This window comes from Rutidosis leptorrhynchoides, chromosome 3, assembly GCF_046630445.1.
Source record: "Rutidosis leptorrhynchoides isolate AG116_Rl617_1_P2 chromosome 3, CSIRO_AGI_Rlap_v1, whole genome shotgun sequence".
Classification (NCBI taxonomy): domain Eukaryota; kingdom Viridiplantae; phylum Streptophyta; class Magnoliopsida; order Asterales; family Asteraceae; genus Rutidosis; species Rutidosis leptorrhynchoides.
Window position 1 is genome coordinate 173,877,220 of NC_092335.1, and position 21,576 is coordinate 173,898,795.

The window sequence follows — 21,576 nt, forward strand, 5'->3', positions numbered from 1 at the left end:
ATTTATAAAATTGCATGTATTCTCATCCCAAAATATTAGATTTTAAAAGTGGGACTATAACTCACTTTCACATATTTTTACTTTGTCGGGAAGTAAGACTTGGCCACTGGTCGATTCACGAACCTGTAACAAATATGTACATATATATCAAAGTATGTTCAAAATATATTTACAACATTTTTAATACGTTTTAATGTTTTAATTTTATTAAGTCAGCTGTCCTCGTTAGTAACCTACAACTAGTTGTCTACAGTTAGATGTACAGAAATAAATCGATATATATTATCTTTAATCAATCCACGACCCAGTGTATACACGTCTCAGGCTAGATCACAACTCAAAGTATATATATTTTTGGAATCAACCTCAACCCTGTATAGCTAACTCCAACATTACTGCATATAGAGTGTCTATGGTTGTTCCAAATAATATATATAGATGGGTCGATATGATATGTCAAAACATTTGCATACGTGTCTATGGTATCCCAAGATTACATAATATATTAGAATAGATGTATAATACAATATAAGTTAGCTAGGATATGATTAATATAGATTTGTTATCAATTTTCACGTAGCTACAACAAGAAAAATTATCCAATCTTGTTTTACCCATAACTTCTTCGTTTTAAATCCGTTTTGAGTGTTTCAAGTTGCTATGGTTTCATATTGAACTTAAGTTTATGAATCTAAATAGAAAAAGTATAAGTTTATAGTCAGAAATATAAGTTACAAGTCATTTTTGTAAAGGTAGCCATTTCAGTCGAAAGAACGACGTCTAGATGACCATTTTGGAAAACATACTTCCACTTTGAGTTTAACCATGATTTTTGGATATAGTTTCATGTTCATAAGAAAAATCATTTTTCCAGAAGAACAATTTTTAAATCAAAGTTTATCATAGTTTTTAATTAACTAACCCAAAACAGTCCGCGGTGTTACTACGACGGCGTATATCCGGTTTTACGGTGTTTTTCGTGTTTTTCGGTTTTAAATCATTAAGTTAGCATATCATATAGATATACAAAATGTGTTTAGTTGATTTTAAAAGTCAAGATAGAAGGATTAACTTTTGTTTGCGAACAAGTTTAGAATTAACTAAACTATGTTCTAGTGATTACGAGTTTAAACCTTCGAATAAGATAGTTATATATATATGAATTGAATGATGTTATGAACATCATTACTACCTCAAGTTTAGTAGGTAAACCTACTTAAAGTGACAAGAAATGATCTAGCTTCAAAGGATCTTGGATGGCTTGAAAGTTCTTGAAGTTGGATCATGACACAAAAATAAGTTCAAGTAAGATTTTTACTCGAATTAAGATAGTTTATAGTTATAGAAATTGAATCAAAGTTTGAATATGAATATTACCTTGAATAAGAAAGATAACCTACTGTAAATAACAAAGGTTTCTTGATCTTAGATGATTACTTGGAATGGATTAGAAAGCTTGGAAGTAAACTAGTAAACTTGAAAGGATTTTCGAAGTGTTCTTCCTAAGATGATTATAGCTTGATTCTTGAAGTAATTTTTGATGAAGATGATGATTAGCTACTTGAAAAATTCGTTCATAAGTGTGTGTATGTATTGAGAGAGAATTAGAAAGAGAATTGGAAGTGAAATGGAGTGAATGATGAGTGGTAAGTGGTGAGTGGTGAGTGGGGTTAAAAGGAGTTCTAGTTAGTTGACTAGTTCATGGTAGAAGTTAAAATTGATTAGTCATGCATGACATAATCAAGAGTGGAATCTCATGCTAGTTCCTATTGGTATATACCCATAGTAAGTACGTCTAGAAGCTGTGTATAATACGGGTATGAATACGACTAGAATTCTTGATGAAAAAAAATGGGAATGTAGCTGTAACTATTTTCGTTAAGTATGAGTGTTTTGATATATGTCTTGAAGTCTTCCAAAAGTATATTAATACATCTAAATACACTACATGTATATACATTTTAACTGAGTCGTTAAGTCATCGTTAGTCGTTACATGTAAGTGTTGTTTTGAAACCTTTAAGTTAACGATCTCATTTAATGTTGTTAACCCACTATTTATTATATCTAATGAGATGTTAAATTATTATATTATCATGATATTATGATATATTAATATGATATATATACATTTAAATGTCATTACAACGATAATCGTTACATATATGTCTCGTTTTGAAATCCTTAAGTTAGTAGTCTTGTTTTTATGTATATAACTCATTGTTAATATACTTAATGATATGTTTACTTATCATAATACCATGTTAACTATATATATATCCATATATATGACATCATATAGTTTTTACAAGTTTTAACGTTCATGAATCACCGGTCAACTTGGGTGGTCAATTGTCTATATGAAACCTATTTCAATTAATCAAGTCTTAACAAGTTTGATTACTTAACATGTTGGAAACACTTAATTATGTAAATAACAATTTCATTTAATATATATAAACATGGAAAAGTTCGGGTCACTACACCTACATACAAGGGTATTGAAAGACCTGAGTTTGGGAATATGGAAATGGTAGATGCTGATCTCATAAACTACACCAACCGATTCCAAGAATTTGCTTTCATGAATCCTCACATGACTACTCCCGAGTATCTAGGGATCCAACACTACATCAATGGGTTACCTGATGGCCTTCGAAGGGGCGTCGCCGTATTAAACCCAAGGACAATACAAGAAGCCATTTGTATGGCAAACCAGCTAATTAACAAACCTGGGAGGAAAGGAGATTCTAAAAAAAGTGGGTATCCAGTGTTTTGATAAGATAATTAATATTCCTCTCGAAACTGGTGAAATTCTTCTTATCCAAGGAGATAAGAGTGGTTCCAAACTTAATCTTATCTCATGCATCAAAACCCGAAAGTACCTTATGAAAGGATGTCAAGCCATTTTGGCTCACATAAAGGAAGTCAAACCAGATGAACGGCGTATTGAAGACATTCCTGTTGTTAAAGACTTTCCTGAAGTTTTTCCTGATGAACTCCCTGGTCTTCCACCATGAATACAAGTTGAGTTTCAAATCGATTGGATCCCCGGTGCTGCACCTATTGCAAAGGCACCATACCGGCTAGCTCCATTAGAAATGAAAGAGCTATCTATGCAACTACAAGAGCTTCTAGAGAAAGGATTCATTCGTCCTAGCTCATCACCGTGTGGAGCACCTATATTGTTCGTCAAAAAGAAAGTGGTTCAATGAGGATGTGTATTGACTACCGTGAACTAAACAAGTTGACCGTCAAGAATCGTTATCCTCTTCCTAGAATCGATGACTTGTTTGATCAGTTACAAGGATCAAGCATCTATTCCAAGATCGACCTGAGATCTGGATATCATCAACTTAAAGTTAAGGAATCTGATGTTTCCAATACTGCCTTCCGGACTCGTTACGGACATTATGAATTTTTGGTAATGCCCTTTGGGTTAACTAACGCTCCTGCTGTGTTCATGGATCTCATGAACCGTGTATGCAAGCCTTATCTTGATAAATTTGTGATTGTTTTCATCGACGATATTCTCATCTACTCTAAGAGTGAGAAAGAACACGAATAACACCTCCGACAAATTCTGGAGTTATTAAAGAAGGAACAGTTGTATGCTAAGTTCTCCAAGTGTGAGTTTTGGTTGAAGACTGTTTAGTTTTTGGGGCATGTAGTTGACAGTAATGGAATACATGTCGACCCCGCGAAGATCTCAAATATTCAGAACTGGGAAGCACCTAAGAACGCGAAACACATTCGTCAGTTCCTAGGACTTGCCGGTTATTATCGAAGATTTATCAAAGATTTCTCCATTCTTGCCTAACCACTCACCAAGTTGACTCATAAGGATAAGAAGTTTGAATGATCTATTGAACATGAATCTGCGTTTCAGACCCTGAAAGAAAAGTTGACTACCTCTCCAATCTTATCACTACCCGATGGAACTGAAGACTTCGTAGTCTATTGTGATGCTTCAAACCAAGGTTTTGGGTGTGTGTTAATGCAACACCAGAAAGTCATTGCATATGCATCCAGACAATTAAAGAAGCATGAGAAGAACTATACTACCCACGACTTGGAACTAGGAGCTGTGGTATTCGCATTAAAGATATGGCGACACTATCTTTATGGAATAAAATTCACCATATTCATCGATCATAAGAGTCTCCAGCACATCTTTGATCAAAAGCAACTGAACTTGAGACAAAGATGTTGGGTCGAATTATTAAATGACTACAACTGTGAACTCAAGTACCATCCTGGTAAGTCAAATGTTGTTGCTGATGCACTCAGTCGAAAGGATCGAGTCAAGCCTATCCGAGTGCGAGCTTTGAATATGATCATTCAAACAAATCTGACAGCTAAAATCCCTAAAGCACAACTAGAATCTATAAAGCAAGAAAATATCAAACATGAAGGGCCTTCAGGAGTTGAAAACCAATTACAAATCAGGGAGAACGGAACACGGTACTACAACAACCGTATCTAGGTTCCTCAATTCGGAAATCTGCGAAAGCTAGTCTTGGATGAAGCACATAAGACTAGATATTCTATTCACCCAGGCTCCAGTAAGATGTATCACGATGTGAAAGAATTTTATTGGTGGCCTATTCTGAAATCTGATATTGCTGAATATGTGAGAAAGTGTCTTACTTGTTTAAAAGTTAAGGTCGAGCATCAAAAGCCATCTGGTTTACTGCAACAACCGGATATTCCGCAGTGGAAGTGGGAAAGTATCGCTATGGACTTTATTACTAAATTGCCCAAGACTTCTAGTGGCAATGATACTATATGGGTCATAGTAGATCGTCTTACTAAATCTACTCAATTCTTATCGATCAAGGAGACCGACAAGATGGAGAGATTGTCACAACTGTATATCAAAGAAATTGTCTCTCGTCATGGTGTTCCTATATCAATCATATCCGATTGCGACAGTAGATTCACTTTCAGATTCTGGAAATCCTTACAAACTGCTCTTGGAACTCAACTCGACATGAGTACTGCTTATCATCCACAAACCGATGGTCAAAGTGATCGAACCATTAAAACGTTGGAAGATATGCTTCACGCTTGTGTTATCGACTTCGGCAAAGGCTGGGATAGACATTTGCCTTTGGTTGAATTCTCTTACAATAATAGTTACCATTCAAGTATTAAGGCTGCACCTTTTGAGGCCTTATACGGACGAAAATGTAGATCCCTACTGTGCTGGGATGAATTAGAGGACAGACAGTTAACCGGTCCTGAAATCATACACGAGACAACTGAAAAGATAGTTCAGATTAAGAAACGAATAGAAACTGCCCGCAGCCGACAGAAAAGCTATGCTAATAAAGGTCGGAAAGATTTGGAATTTCAAGTTGGTGACAAAGTCATGTTGAAAGTATCCCCTTGGAAAGGCGTCGTTCGTTTTGATAAACGAAGCAAACTAAGTCCGCGTTTTGTTGGACCCTTCAAGATTACTAAAAGAATCGGACCCATGGCTTATCGATTAGAATTACCTGCTGAACTTAGCAGCGTACACGACATATTTCATGTCTCGAATCTTAAAAAGTGTCTTGCTGATGACACTCTCATTATTCCTTTGGATGACATTCGCATTGATAATAAAATGCACTTCATAGAGGAACCCGTAGAAGTCATGGACCGATCTGCTAAACGCTTGAAATAAAGCACCATACCTATTGTTAAGATCCGTTGGAATTCACGACGTGGCCCCGAGTATACCTGGGAACGTGAAGACCAAATGAAACAGAAATATCTCCATCTCTTCTCAACCGCTGATGCATCCGAGAAGTCTACCTAAAACTTCGGGACGAAGTTTTTATTAACGGGGAGGTACTATAACAACCCTGACTTTTCGACTTCTAAATTTACTGAATTAACCCTAGGGTTATCTGCCTGACTATATGTATTAAGGGTTGTTATATACAATTAAATATTGACCGAATAGTAATTTTTAGTCAACAACGTACGCTTAAATAAATAATATATTATTAATTTATATAATTTGACATAATTTAACTAAGTATATAGACTTTGTATCACTTTTATTATTTAGTTAATATATTATATATTTAACTATATAATAAATCCAATTATATATAAATATAATAATATTTACAAACTTAATAAACTGTAGTTTAGTAATTAAAATCATAATTATTATTAAAAATACAAAATACCGAATTATTTATTATTTTTATGCAAAATTCATATTTATATATATATATATATATATATATATATATATATATATATATATATATATATATATAAATCCTTAAAATAAATGAATTTAAAAAAAAATTACTTTTTAATTAAAAATTATAATAGAAAACTACTTTTATTATTTTATTTTGTGCATTATCCCATGACCTAACATTTAATACTTTTGAATTTTAAAATCCCATTAAAAATTAAAATATTTCTTTTTCTTTTAATTATTTTATTCTTTTTACCAAATTTTTTCAAGTATAAATACCCCTCATTTCTCATTCAAACTCACACCAAAATTTCTCTCATTATCTCTTTGAAGATTTACTACTAGTAAGTATTCTTTTCTTACTTTTTACTTTTTACTTTTTACTTTTTACTTCGATTTATTTTTTTTTACTGAAACATGTAAATAATGTTATAAATTATATGCAATTAAAATTAAAATAAATAACATGTTATAATTAGTAATATATGTTACTACAAATTATAAAAGTATTTTTATGAATTAATATATAGGAATTATAATTAAAATCGAATTAATGAATATATATGTATATACGCACCTAACGTGAAGGTTATAATTAAGGATAGCGTACAAAGACTACAAACATCACCGCTACTTGTGGCCTAGGGTGATCCTTGTTACCATTATGGGACGCTTGTGGATCTCGAATACCAAGACTTAGATTCTGGTCAAGAGATCCTGGGCCGCTCGGTAACAATAGATCATTCGAGTGACTTGCATGTTAGCGACGAAGTTTGGGCGAGATTGTACAACATCTTTGTTAAGAATTATAACCCGAACATTCTTAAACTAGAAGCTTACTATAAGTGGAAGCTTTCCATAAATAGTAGGTTTCTAAAAATAGAAACTTTTGAGAAATATGAACTTTTCTCGAAAACCGTCAATGTCAATATAGTTGCTATATTAATAAACATACTTTATGTCAAGTTAGACATTAACTAATCAAACATTATACCTCTAGGTTGATATCCAGATCACTTACTTGCTTTACTTTCCTTCTTGCGTGGAATACTTCAACTGCTATTTAAGGTGAATTTCATAGCCCTGTTTTTACATTTTTATGTTTTTACATTGGGGTGAGACACATGCTTTATTTTAAATGCTTTGACATGCTAGACACAAGTACAAACTTATTATGCGACCAACATGAGTATTTTATTATGTTCACTTGAAACATACAAATCCCTGCTTTGTAATATCATTAATTGCTAGATGAATTAAAGTGGCAAACGAAATTATTATAGATAGCGCTATTGGGAGTAACATCCCGCACTGTTGACCTCAGGTCAATTGGTGGTATAATAATGATCTCGACAATTACATATGTATTGTTACGGGGTAAAATCGTTTAGTTTTGATATTATACGCTCATGACATACTTTTGATATACATGATATATCGACTTTATTTAAATCTTGTGGTCTAACAAACTTACTCAAAATTAAACCTATGTTATTCACTCAACCTCGTGTTGACTTTTTAAGCATGTTTGTCTCAGGTAATTAGAAGCTGTTGATGTGCTGCTTTGATGATGATTGCTTGCTATGCTTGAAGTCTACATGCATTACTTATCATTCCATTTAAAAATATTTAATGCTTTGTTCATTCAATAAAATGTAATGACTATTTATCTTCCGCTGCAAAAACTCAATAAAAGTTATATAAAACGTCTCATATAGATTCGTTCTCATTATACAATTGCTTGATTTGATATAATTAGTGACAAATACCCCCGGCCATATTTGGGGGTGTGACAGACATATACTCACTGTTGTAAACGACGTCCGTTGTGTCCGTTGCGACGCCCGTTGCGGAGTTTTGGCGATTAAACCGTTTCGACCCTATCCCGTTTTCTTATAATTATAAGTCGGTCAATGTTCAAAAGTCAGGTCAAATGCAGGAAAAATTGGGTCAACGCCGCTCAAAATTCAAAAATTCTGTTAAAATCGGTCATAAGTCGATCAAATCAATCAAAATTGAATTAGTTTAGTATTCCATTTTGTATTATATTAACGCTAATAGCAATTATAAGTACAAATTTGTTAATGAAGGTTTTTTAGCTCTAAAATATGTGTAAATATATATTTATATATATAAAAGTCAACATTAGTCAACATCCGTTTCGACCCCGTCTCGACCCCGTTTTTTCCGTTGCGACGTTTTGAGGTCGCTACCGTTTCGGCCCGAGCGAAAGTTTCTTGACTTCTTGCGGGGTTTTGAGGACGACATCCCTGGTTTGTGTGAAATCTACATTGGTACGTTTAACATTAAGAAAGTTCCTTAATTCTGGTATGGGTATGTTTGGCAAACTAGTTTGTAGCTGGTAATTTTATTATATGAATTTAAGTGTTTGGTAGAGTAGTTGAAATTGCTAAAATAGAAAGTAAAATGACAAAGTTATGAGTTTGTTCTCAAACGCTAGTTCAATTAGCTTTTGGCTTTTAATTTTTTTCTCCGTCTAAAAACTTTAAGCTCTTTTAATTAAACGAAACTTTTTATTAGATATGAGCTTTTTCAAAAACAACTTAAGCTAAAGCTCTATAAAGTTTCAAGCCAAACACGCCCTATATGGCTATATGTATGTTCAACATTAAACATAAATTGCTTCTTGAACTCTCAATCTTTTAACATGGTATAATTGAGTTTAAAAAGATTTTAGAATGAACAAATATAATACAATGAATGAATTAGTATAAGAACAACAGAGTTGCTAACTTATTTATATATTTTTTTTGGCGAAAAAGAAGAATATATATTAAAAACCTTCATCGGAACGATGAAGATTAACAAACAAATTACAATGCAAGAGGCCTTGAGCCCAAAATAGATGACAGAAAATTGAAAGAAACAACAAATATACAGAAGGTCCTAATTGACATACGAAGCCCATGTTTGAGCGGGCTTAAAAACCAGCCATTACATGGCCCATTGGGAGCTGGACTGAAGAACATGAAGAAGTAAGAAGCCCACTGTTTACTGGGCTTATGAGCCCATTGAACAACAGAAAATAAAGGAACCCAAAATGGATTGGGCTGGGCTTAAGATCCCAACATCACTTAACATAGAAAGCGTCTTCCCCAATATTGAAATTGACGGCGGCAAATTTGAGTGAAACCTTCATTGAAATTGACGGCAATTGAAGCAATGAAAAGGATCGCTGATGATTCAATCGAAAACCAAGCTAAACGAGAAACAATTGTGTAGGCGAATGAAGCTGTCGAATTTGATAGAGGCGAGGAAGATGGAATGGATTGAAAAAAGAGAAGACCGAGAGTTGCAAGCTGATACTTCTAAATTGAAACGTGAGCTGCTTCATACTCCAAATGGGTTGAAGATTCAAGGCTTTGGTTTAGGCGTTTTGACAGGAGTTTCATCATCAGCCATATTGCTCATAAGATCATCAAAGTTTTTTAGTTCTTCTTTATAAGAAATTTTCTTGGTACCAAATTGATGGACCCTTGGTTTGGAGACCTTTGGATTTGATTCTTGTCCAACCAAATGGTTGATTTCGCTAGATGTATCAAAGAAACCGGCAATATCAGGTATATCATAGATCCAACTCTTGTTTTTATCAAAAGCTTTCTTCAATCCAACACCCACTTTAGGCTGAATGAAAGGTTCATTAATGGTTTCGTTAGGGTGACATCTCGCTCTGATTTTTTCGCAGGAAGAACGACAGCTACTGCCGTGACATTGAGGCTCATCAACAATTTTGTTCTTCAACTTGGCAGCAAAGGAAGTATTATTGCTGTTGACATGGACAGAGGCTTCATCAATGGATATAGAAGCAGACAAATTTTTTGGAGAGAGGTTATCAAGGGTAGGATAGTCTTTGTTGTTCAAAACAAAAAGCTCTTCTTGGGAACAGGTATGTGTGGCCGAAAGTGATTGTACCTTATTGACCATATTGTTATTTGTTTTATCATTGCTTGTAGACACAAAAAGGGGTTTTTTTTTTTTATGTCATCTGCAGCTTTATCCTTTTGCATTCTCAAAGCTTTTGTGACTTTTTCCATAGAGTTGTGTAAATCAAATTGTTTGGTAACCGAATCGGGCAAGTTTTGTTTTGTAGGTGTATGGATATTTGAATTGTCACCGGTAACGTATACTTCACCATCCTCCATGTCACACTCCGGCTGTATATGATCAGAATCCGGCACCGGAGATTTTTCATCAACAGAATCCTTATGTTCTTTCATGACATGATTAGTTAACTGTAAAAGGCCATTGTATTCGTCGATAATCTCGTCACTTACAGCTTCTGTTTGGTCGTTAAAGGAGATCTCTTCGATCCATAGTCTGCACTCAAAATTGTTTGCAACAGTAGCATGAACATATTGTTTAATTGGGCCTGGATTGTTGACTTCAACCATAGCAAAGATGATGTCAGGTTTTTTTAGATTGTATGAGTTTTGATCAATGTGTACAACCCTACCGAAAGACTTGGCGACATCAATTGTACAATTCGAAGAGCAGCACTCAAAAGGGATGCCTCTTATCCCTACCTTGGTAAATCTGAAAAACGTGTTCCTTCTTTGGTTTAATGGAATAACTTCTAAAAAATCCAAATCGTTCAAAGTTGGACCCATAGTCATACGATGAAAACTTTGGATATCGGCACACTGGACTATGTAACCGTAAGCGCCCCATACCGACACAGAGGTTATGGCGACGAACCGAATTTTAAGCCATTTGATAAGTTTGAGAGCAGTGATTGGGATTTTATCAATTATGATAGCCGTTAGGTTGAGATTAACACAGGTTTGTGAATTAGGAGAAACGAAAATATTAGATTCGAATCGAGGTACGTTTTGGTTATGGGAAGAATGGTTGACTGGAGTGATTTTTGGGTTCAATTCTTTTTTGGCAAAACCTGCATAAATTTTTCTGCCATTAATGCTACAGCCATTTAACCTTCAAACTGCTTGGTATGCTTGATCAATGTTGGCAAATTTAACGAAAGCAAATGACCTATCTTGCTTCCATGATAAGCCTTGAATTGTGCCATACTTTTGAATAAAATTGTTAATTGTGTTAGTAGTAAACCTTGAAAGATTTCCTAAAAAAACCGTTGATTTTTTTGGAAAAGAGTATTGGTTGTAGTTTTGTTGTGGATATTTGTGAGAATTGTTTGTGGATTGAAAGTTCGGATTTTTGATTTGGATGGAGTTGGGGAATGTTGGTTAGAAAGTTTGAGAGAAAAATTGTGGGTCTGCCATCCTCACCTGGTTTTGGTCATTTTTATTATTGTTGTTTTCTTTCTTGAGTTGCTAACTTATTACCATGTAACAAAACCGAAATCAATCTTATGTTTGATGAGTATTAAGTTCCAAATTAAATTAAAGGGTAGTCTGGACAGAAATTTTTTTTATATGTTTACCCGTTTAAGCTTAAAATTATAAAGTTGAAATGTAACACTTCACTCGTTATCAAGTAGCGTCATTTGTCATTTGTGGGACAGGGACAATAAGTCTCGTGGGCTTAGACATCACATAACAAATGGTCGAAGAATTGGAAAGACGAACTGCATACTTAAAAGACAAATTGAAGACTGAAAAGACGATGACGCATTGCTTCTTGACAATTCTTTTTGAACGGCAATATCGACATCGAATCAAGGGTTTTGAATGGATTTGGTATAATCATTTTGAATAAATGATACAAATGAGGTAAAGTTATTTTATTAACGTTTTAAATGAAGAAAAATTCCAATATATTTGTTTGATGAGCATTCTGGATATAATTTTTGGTTGGATATCAAAGAAAATTTATATGCTTAATGATTAAGAGATTGTTTCAACTCTAAATGGTTCAACATCTTATGTCATTCAGATATCATAAACAAATGTGCGCAAAGCTGAATGATTCAGCATTTAGCGCTGAAGAGTTAAGAGAACGCAGCCTAAGAAAGTTCCTTAATTCCGGTATATGTATGTTCAACGTCAAAGATAATTTTGCATTTTGAACTCTCAATCTTTTGACATCCGTATAATTGAGTTTAAAAAGATGTCAGAATGAACAAATATAATACGGAGTACAATGAATGAATTGGTATAAGAACAACAGTGCTAACTTATTAACCATGTAACAAAATCGAAACCAATCTTATGTTTGATGAGTACTAAGTTCCAAATTAAATTGAAGGGTAGTCTGAACCGAGAAAAACCTTATATGTTTACCCGTTTAAGCTCCAAATTATAAAGTTGAAATGTAACACTTCACTCGTTATCAAGTAGCGTCATTCACGGGACACGAACAATAAGTCCCGTGTTTTTAGACAACTCATAACAAATGGCCGAAGAACTGAAAAGACGAACTGAAGATTGAAAAGACGACGTGAAGCATTGCTTCTTGACAATTTTAGCTACTAGCATAGAATCGAAACAGAAAAACAAAGATTCTTATATATAACTCGATAGTGAATTTGGTTGCTAGAATTGATCATCAATTTCATGAAATTATGAGAAGCAGTTGCATAATATACTATTAAGATTATAAAGTGTCAAACTTAATTAGGGTAAGCAATAGTTTGTTAGTTATAGTTACAGTTAATCCTCTACTAGCGGGGGAAGTACAACGTCTTGAAGTGCAACAAGCTTCGCCTTCCCACCCATTTCTTCGGGCAACACATCTTCACCGACTTCTCTAACAAATTGACTTTTCTCTTCGTCGTTGGTTACAATTGTAATCTGCAATCACAAAACCAACCCTTTTTTTTTAACTCTGATAAGCACACTGACATTTCAGAAGAGAAAATCATAAGATTTGGATAAAATAGATAAAGGGAGTCAACATTTTTTCATAGCTCAAAAGACCATTTTAACTTTGCGATAATTTGAAAATATTAAGGGTATGATGGGCATTTAAAAGTGGTGCAAATTTTAAATAAAGCGTTGAAGCGGAAGATACCTTATCTAGAGTTGCTTGATCCAGGAACCGAGAAACCATCTTCCAAACACTCACAAAAAACCAAGGCATATTTAGGATGTAACACTTCGCTAATCTCTCTGGGTAATATGACTGCAGGTGAAGCCAAACAGAGTACTCAAGGGTTACTTACATAAATGGCAAAAAGGAACGTATTACGTACGTTACATACACATTGGAAAAATACAATGCTACCTTAAGTTACAATGACAAATGCCAGGGGATACATAATATATGTCAATAACTTGGTTAAACATATGAAAATGACGATAAATATATACCTGTAAAAACTGAAATCCGGTGATTAATCCACGAGTATCAACGTTTTTGTAACCAAGTTGATCTAAATCAAGAACACCAAGCAGTTTCTCATTTCCTATTTCTTTTCCTTTGAAGCCACTGACATGAGCAAACAAAGATTAATTATTCAACCTTATTGAGTAATCAATTTGTGACACGAGGACATGTATAAGAATAAGTTAATGAAATGATTTAAGATTTATGTTATTGAATTTATTGAATACTTGCGGAATTGAACTAACTGATTAATGATTAATAAAGTACTAAATATATTAAGTAATCATCAGGTATCAATGTTTAGGTAAAAGGCTGATATCACTTAACTAACATTTTAAAACAATTACACATACAATCAATCATTTCGATAAAATTAAAAATGTACCTTGCAACAACTTTGTCAAGCAGATGAACCACAAATCCTGCATATTCAAGAAGAAAAAGAGGATATTAAGTTTGAACTACCTTGTTTGTTTCGATATATTAGTCATGCAAAGATATCTTGTATGTTGTAGGCTTAAAGTTAATGGTAAGAAATGAGTTAAGCCAGCTTTTTTAATAATACTGAAGCATGGAAAATTAACTATTGTTAGTCTTTCATTGACTTTACTTAAAAACTTCATGTATTAAAAAATGAATTCTTTTGCAAATATATCCACATCTGTATGTGTTGTATAAATATTAATAAGATATTGTATATCCAATTATAAATATCAATTTCAATAACATTATTAATGAACTTATACACCAAAGATTTACACTAGTACCATTTCATATATCATATATGGTCCAGTCCATGTTCTTCATCCAGAACTACAAATTTTCATGCGGATTTTGAAGCTCAAAACGGTATTCTAGTTTGACTTCCAAAAGTCAACTAGGAAGTTCATACGTCTAAATCCACTAAGTTAGAAGGGACACACCATTAGAACCACCTAACTTGTTAATAAATTAATATAAGTACTCAATCATCACGTTAATTTTATTTTAAATAACCTATTCCTTAATATAATGCAACAAAAAAGCCCATGCTACCCAGCAATCTTTTCAAGAGCCAATTAATTTATCTTAATTAGTTTAAGATAATAACAAAACGTATTCAACTAATATTAATTGTAAATTGTATCAAAATAAACAAATGCAGGAATTTTATTAAGGACAGTAAGTATTTTAGACCTGAAATTGTCCCAATCAATATGAACTAACTAAAGACAAAAACCAAAAATAAACCACCTTTTAAAAAACTATTAAATTAAATTAAATCCATAATAATAAGTTAACAAGAATCATTGGTGAAAGATGAAGACAAGAATCTGAATAAACAAAGCAAAGTTTGGATAACACAATCCTCTCCCTAAAAGAGGCTTTTGTAATAATAAAAAAGTAAACTTTTTTCATATGAGTAAAATATTTAATTATTGAATCACACTATAGCAACTTTAACTTACAACCCTTTAATTCTTGTGGATCTTATTCTAATTCTTGTATAAACACCCCTAAATTTTTATAGCTAGGTCAAGCATAATGCTGAAAAATCACTGATAAAAAAACTTCAAACAAAAAGTTAAGAAATTTACTCTTGAATTGTGGTTGATCTTTAGCAGGATAGTGATTGCTAGCTTTAACAATCATAACAGGGTACCCATCTTTTGATACACCTTGTAAATATATCTTTTTAGCTTCCAATTGATCAACTACTTGAGAATCAGGAATAAACCCTAATGGAACAAAAGATTTTCTCCATTTTTGCCATGAAATAAACATCTTTGCTGCTTTACTTGGATCCATGGATCTTGCAATTAAGAATCTTTCAAGTGTTGGGTCACTAAATTTCTACATAAAAACAAAAACCCATCAATATTTGAACAATTTGAGTAGAATTGTGTTAAAAAGTTTGAAACTTTAACATAATTAACGATATTGATGATCGGGTTATTAAAAATTAAAAATTTAGTAATTACCTCTATGGAAGACCCATGTTTCTGTACCATTTTCTTCATCTGGGTGAGTTTGTGTTCTTGATTGTGGTCCATTTTTTGCTGGGAATTTGAATGAATAATTGGAAATGGATTTTATTTTAAATAAAAGAGAGAAAGAATATCAAAGAGGAAAAATCAGCATGCCACAAAGACTAATACTAATATACTAATAATGAGTAGAAAGAACACAATATCTCAAGTCAGATGGGAAAAGTAAGCATGCCGGAAGGGACCCAAATGAGTAAAAACTAGAAAGTACAAATCTAAAAGCTTCTACTTCCTTTGCTCATATAAATAAATAAAAACGAAAATAAATTATACGTATTGAAAAAGATACTTGTCATTGGTGTTTGGTTTAATAGATACAACAATGCTTAACGATGTAAATTCGCGAGTTTATTAAAATAAATATTTTAATAGGAATACAAGTAATGTAATTCAACTTCACAAAACTGCCTAAAAAAATATAATAAATGTTCTCGTTGGTGATTAAATGAATTAAATCTTTTGTGGTAGTTGTAAAGTGCGATCAATGTCAGCGCTCTTTAGTTTATAGTGAGTATATCTTATTTTTTTTTAAATAATATAGATACGTAATTCATCGGCCTCCAGAAGAAGATAAAATTAATTTATTAGAAAGCAGTAGTATTAAAGAAAATATTTATAAAACAATTCAAATGTGATAGTTGAATTGATAAGTAACATGATTATAGAAGTCGCTGACAATAGTTAGTTTTTTAAGATTTTATGACATCTGATTTGAAAAATTATTCATCGCTGAAAAGTCTTCTTTATCAACAAACAATTTGTCTGAAAAAATATTAGCTAAATTATCTTTCAAATTTAGTAATGTTCTTAAAGTCGTTCTTTTTGGTAATTTCTTGATTCCAGTTCCATTAAATATTTAATTATCCAAAAATATATCCTTGACAAGTGATACAGTTGTTGACTAATATTTTAGTGACTTTAAATTTCAAAATAATTTTCAAATTATACGTTTAACGAATTAAATAAATTCAAATATTAATAACCTTGGAATTAATTGATATGATATAAGTCATGAATATTTGACATCCCATACTGATCGTTCAAATAGTTAGTTACTCAAATCTATCTATCTATTCTATCTATAGTTACTCAAATCTATCTATGTATCTATTCTATCTATAGTTTCTATTATAATTCTAAAATAATGATGTCATAAATAGACATTATTCTTTCATATAAAAAAAACAAAACAAAAAAGAAAAAATTTGATATGGGGTTAGTGATGTCATTAAAAAGAATTAATATATTTATAGTTTATAAATATAATTAAGAAAAAACAAAAATATTATTTTTATATACTCCTAAATCACGCTTTCTTTTTCTCTGCTTTATTCTTCCATCTCGAGTCCTTCAAACCCTAAAATGACAGCCACTTTCTTCTTCTTCATCCTCTCAGGTTAGGGTTTCTTTTCTTCAAATAATTACAGTGTCTATCCCTATTTCCATGTATATATCTATATCTATATCTATATTATTTAATTTAAATCGTTATCATTATATGCCGTAAATCATAATACAGAGTAATAAATCATTTTCATCTTCATCTTCTTCCCCATACAGCTAGGGTTTATTTTAATGAAGCTTCATGAGTCTTGAATGTTCATGAATCCGTGGTAAATTATTGTTCATCGTCTATGTAAGTTTCGATAATTTGTCATTCAGGTAATCATCAATTGTCTATACAAACTTCAGGTAATTTTATTTTTGCTTTTTTTTTCCAGATTAATAGCCGTATTGGAAGTTTTTTTTTGTCTGTATTGCTTTTGTAGATTTCTTCAAGAATCTCCTTCAATATATCAGTTTTAAAGAAATTCATGTTGAAATGCCCCGTTCATATCGATTATAAACGTTACATAATAATTGATTTCATTGCGAGGTATTTGACCTCTATATGATACATTTTACAAACATTGCATTCGTTTTTAAAAGACAAACTTTCATTACATCGAAAGTTGACAGGCATGCATACCATTTCATAATATATCAAACTATCAATGACTTAATAATAATCTTGTTGAACTCAACGACTCGAATGCAATGTCTTTTGAAATATGCCATGAATGACTCCAAGTAATATCTCTAAAATGAGCAAATGCACAGCGGAAGATTTCTTTCAAACCTGAGAATAAACATGCTTTCAAGTGTCAACCAAAAGGTTGGTGAGTTCATTAGTTTATCATAAACAATCATTTCCATTAATTTAATAGACCACAAGATTTTCATTTTTATTTCTCATAAACATCATGCATCTGCATAAAAATTATTCATATGGATTGAACCCCTGGTAACCGATATTAACAAAATGCATCTAGAATATCCCCAAAACAGAACCACTCGAATCGAAGTACTAAAGCAGTTCAAAATCTCTGACTGAGGCGTGTCAAAGCCCGTAGATCTACCTTTAGGATTCGCGTCAATTAGTGACAATTATAATAAACACTAATTCATTGGCTACCAAGTTCAACAAGGGCGATATCCGGTATAAAAATTCAACCATAGAATGTAGTTTCGGTTATTTGTGTCTATTTCATCAAACATTTATAAAAGTGCATGTATTCTCAGTCTCAAAAATATATATTGCAAAAGTATTTAAAAAGGGAGCAAATGAAACTCACAATACTGTATTTTGTAGTAAAAATACATATGACGGCATTGAACAAGTGTAGGGTTGGCCTCGGATTCACGAACCTATATTAAGTATATATATTTATATGTTGGTCAATATCTGTCTAACAATTTAGGTCAAGTCGTAGTGTATCACAATCCTAATGCTCGAGACCGATATGCAAAAGTCCACAAAAGTCAACTTGACCCAAAATGACTTCCAAAATCTATACATCTTTATTATATAACTTAAGTATAGTCGTTTTATATATTTAAATATATTTATCAGATATTATTAGAGTAAATAATACAAGTACTTTTATTAATAAATAAATATTTATATTAAATTTATATATGATAAAAGTATACTTTTATATATCTTAAGTAATAAAATTTATAACGTTCACTTAATATATATAGTGGTATGTATTATTAATGTAATAAAAATATCTTTGTATCACATATTTATTTGATAAAATAATATTGATAATAATAATAATAATGAGTAAAAGTTGTATTATTTTGTAATAATAATAATAATTATTATTATTCTACTAATCATAATAATAACAATATTTATTTACTAATGATGATATTAATTATAATAAAATAATAATTTTTAATAATAATAATAATACTAAAATGATAATAATAATGATATTTTATAATAACAATGATATTTCTATTAAAAATGATAATTTTAATAAAAATGATAGTTTTAATATTGATGATACTTTTAATAATAATAATAATAATGATAAAAAAAATAATGAAAACGATATTTTTATCTAAACCAATATCTTACAGTATTTTAATTTCATCATGATACTTATACTTATTATTTCCTAAATCGATTTGTTTAATAGCTTTTAGTCCTCTTTTATATCGCATTCATAATAATGATAATAATAGTAATCATAATAGTTAGATGATACTAATATTAGTTTTAATGATAATGATACTAATAATAATAAATATAATAATAATAATAATAATAATAATAATAATAATAATAATAATAATAATAATATTAATAATAACCTTAATGATAATAACGATAGTAATAATAATAACAATAACAATTTTTAATGATAATACTTATATTAATAACGATAATGATAATAATAATAATAATAATAATAATAATAATAATAATAATAATAATAATAATAATAATAAAAATAATAATAATAATAATAATAATAATAATAATAATAATAATAATTTTTAGATAATAATAATAACGACGATAATAACGACGATAGTAATAATAATATTCATTTTAATAATAATACAAAATGATAATTCAGTTGACTATATCTTTTAATCCGTTCATCGAAACCATACACTTTCTAAATGAAAAGTTATTAATTTTTCGCCAGCTTTCCAACGACATGCATATCATATACCTTATCTCAGTAGCATATGTATTAAATTCATGATTTATCATAAACTATTAATCGACGAACTAAACATACAAGCATGCATAATCATATATACTCGAGCACTAGTCAGAGATACACTATTAATATATAAAAGATAAGATATGAATGCTCACGTATCAATATTGTGATTCAATATTGCAGGAAAGTACGTAGACGCAACGAAAATGATAAACGTTAGGTTGACCTCACGAGCAATACCCTCGAACAATACCCATAACCTCCATAGCTATAACCCATAATTTCCTTAGCTCTATCCCGTTTGAAAACTTATTTTGAAATCGCCTGAACATAACTCCATCGTAGTATTTTATGTATACTAATAATATCTTGAAATAATACTGAGTAAATATATATATGTAAATCGATTGAGAGAGTTTAGAGAAATATATTTTCAAGTTTCTATGAAATAATGAAACCTATTGAATTCTATTTATAATAGATTTTTGAATTATTAAAGTGAATTATTAAAGTATGAATTATTAAAGTGAATTATTAAAGTATGAATTATTAAAGTGAATTATTAAAGTATGAATTATTAAAGTGAATTATTAAAGTTAAAGTAAAGTAAAAGTAAAGTAAAAGTAAATTTAAAATATAGTAAAAGTATAAAACTATGTACGTATAATAGGCGTATAAATATATATAATATTAATTTAAATTATTATATTTATTTAATAAAATAAAATATAAATATCGCTATCTTTATCATACTGGTTAAGAAATGAATTGTCAAAAGTGGTTTTAGATATTTATAAAAGTTATATACGTTTTAATAATAAAGTTCTTTTTAAACTGAAAACGTTTTTGTACGTTTGAAACTAAATCAAATAAATATGATAATTTTGTTTTCCAAAACTAAATATATTTAAGAATCATTTTGTTAAAAGGTTAAAATAATGGAAATCGTTATATCATAAAACGTTTTAGAAAAGTAGAATTATATATATTCATAATAGGTTTTAAGTTTTTAAAATTACAGTTTGTTGGTGAAGCATGGGATAAAGTCCAAAGGTTAAATAAACATATGAAATCATCTTAATGAAAAATGTCGAGTTACTTAACTTGTCGATATCCAACATCTAAGTTATTTACACTCCACGTTCTTACTTTCACATTAAATAAAATGAAAGTTAATATAGTTATCTTATGAAGGTCACAAGGAAAATATTATAAAACATGAATTGGAAATTAAACAGGAATTTCCACTAACCCTTGTCTAGTTCCCGTTAATTGACACATTTGTTCTTACTTATAAATCACTTTACCATTTTCCGAATGTTGTCAAAAAGAATAGATTTCTTAAATCACAGTAGACCTCATAACATAGACCCGTAATCATATCACAATGTACCTGATAATTCAATCATTTAATATTATCTTTTAATTCTGTCGATAAATATGTTAAACTTATATTGAAACAATATGTTCATGTAAAGTATTATATGTTTAATACTTTGTTAACATTCTCAAGTTATAATATATATACATATATCTATATAAACATATCCATTTATATAACGGTTCGTGAATCGTCAGAATTTGGTCGAGGTTAAATGAATGCATGAGCACAGTTTAAAATTCTCGAGATTCAACTTAAAAAACTTTGCTTATCGTGTCGGAATAATATAAAGATAAAGTTTAAATTTGGTTAAAAATTTCCGGGTTGTCACAGTACCTACCCGTTAAAGAAATTTCGTCCCAAAATTTGATTAGAATGGTCATGGATGACAATAAGTATGTTTTCATGACTCTTATGAGTTGGAAATTAGAGTTTTATCGTCATTAAGTAATATGGATAAAACAATTTGTTTATGTGAAGAGTACGAGTGAAGCTATCGCAAAAGAGTGAAATGAGTAAGTGTAGATTCGTCATATCTTTTGACGTAGATAGGATTGATTTCCGGAGTTCAAGGGATTTAGAGAAAATCTTCGTAATAAGATTTGATTTTTCGGTAATTAAGAAAATTAGAATCCTCTTTGGTTAAATGTGATGATCTATATTTATTGCTCTGTCGGATATTTCACTATAAATC

At 30.8% G+C, this 21,576-nt stretch overlaps 1 protein-coding gene across 1 annotated transcript; it reads right to left on the reverse strand.

Annotated features, from left to right (window-relative positions):
• Positions 1-12,623: 12,623 nt before the first annotated feature.
• LOC139897020 (sec14 cytosolic factor-like) lies at positions 12,624-15,676 on the reverse strand. The gene is made up of 6 exons (XM_071879662.1): positions 15,429-15,676; positions 15,045-15,300; positions 13,853-13,889; positions 13,452-13,569; positions 13,153-13,263; positions 12,624-12,932 (listed from the first exon to the last, which is right to left on the reverse strand). The coding sequence occupies exons 1-6, from the start codon at positions 15,498-15,500 to the stop codon at positions 12,792-12,794; spliced, it is 735 nt and encodes a 244-aa protein (XP_071735763.1). The 5' UTR covers positions 15,501-15,676; the 3' UTR covers positions 12,624-12,791.
• Positions 15,677-21,576: the final 5,900 nt, after the last annotated feature.

Bases quoted from the DNA above. Each gene is read 5' to 3' on its own strand.
- LOC139897020 (XM_071879662.1), bottom strand. From the start codon at position 15,500: ATGGACCACAATCAAGAACACAAACTCACCCAGATGAAGAAAATGGTA. The intron at 13,570-13,852 runs GTACATTTTTAA...TGCTCATGTCAG, and splicing joins CTTGACAAAGTTGTTGCAAG to TGGCTTCAAAGGAAAAGAAA. The intron at 13,264-13,451 runs GTATATATTTAT...CTTCACCTGCAG, and splicing joins CCGGATTTCAGTTTTTACAG to TCATATTACCCAGAGAGATT.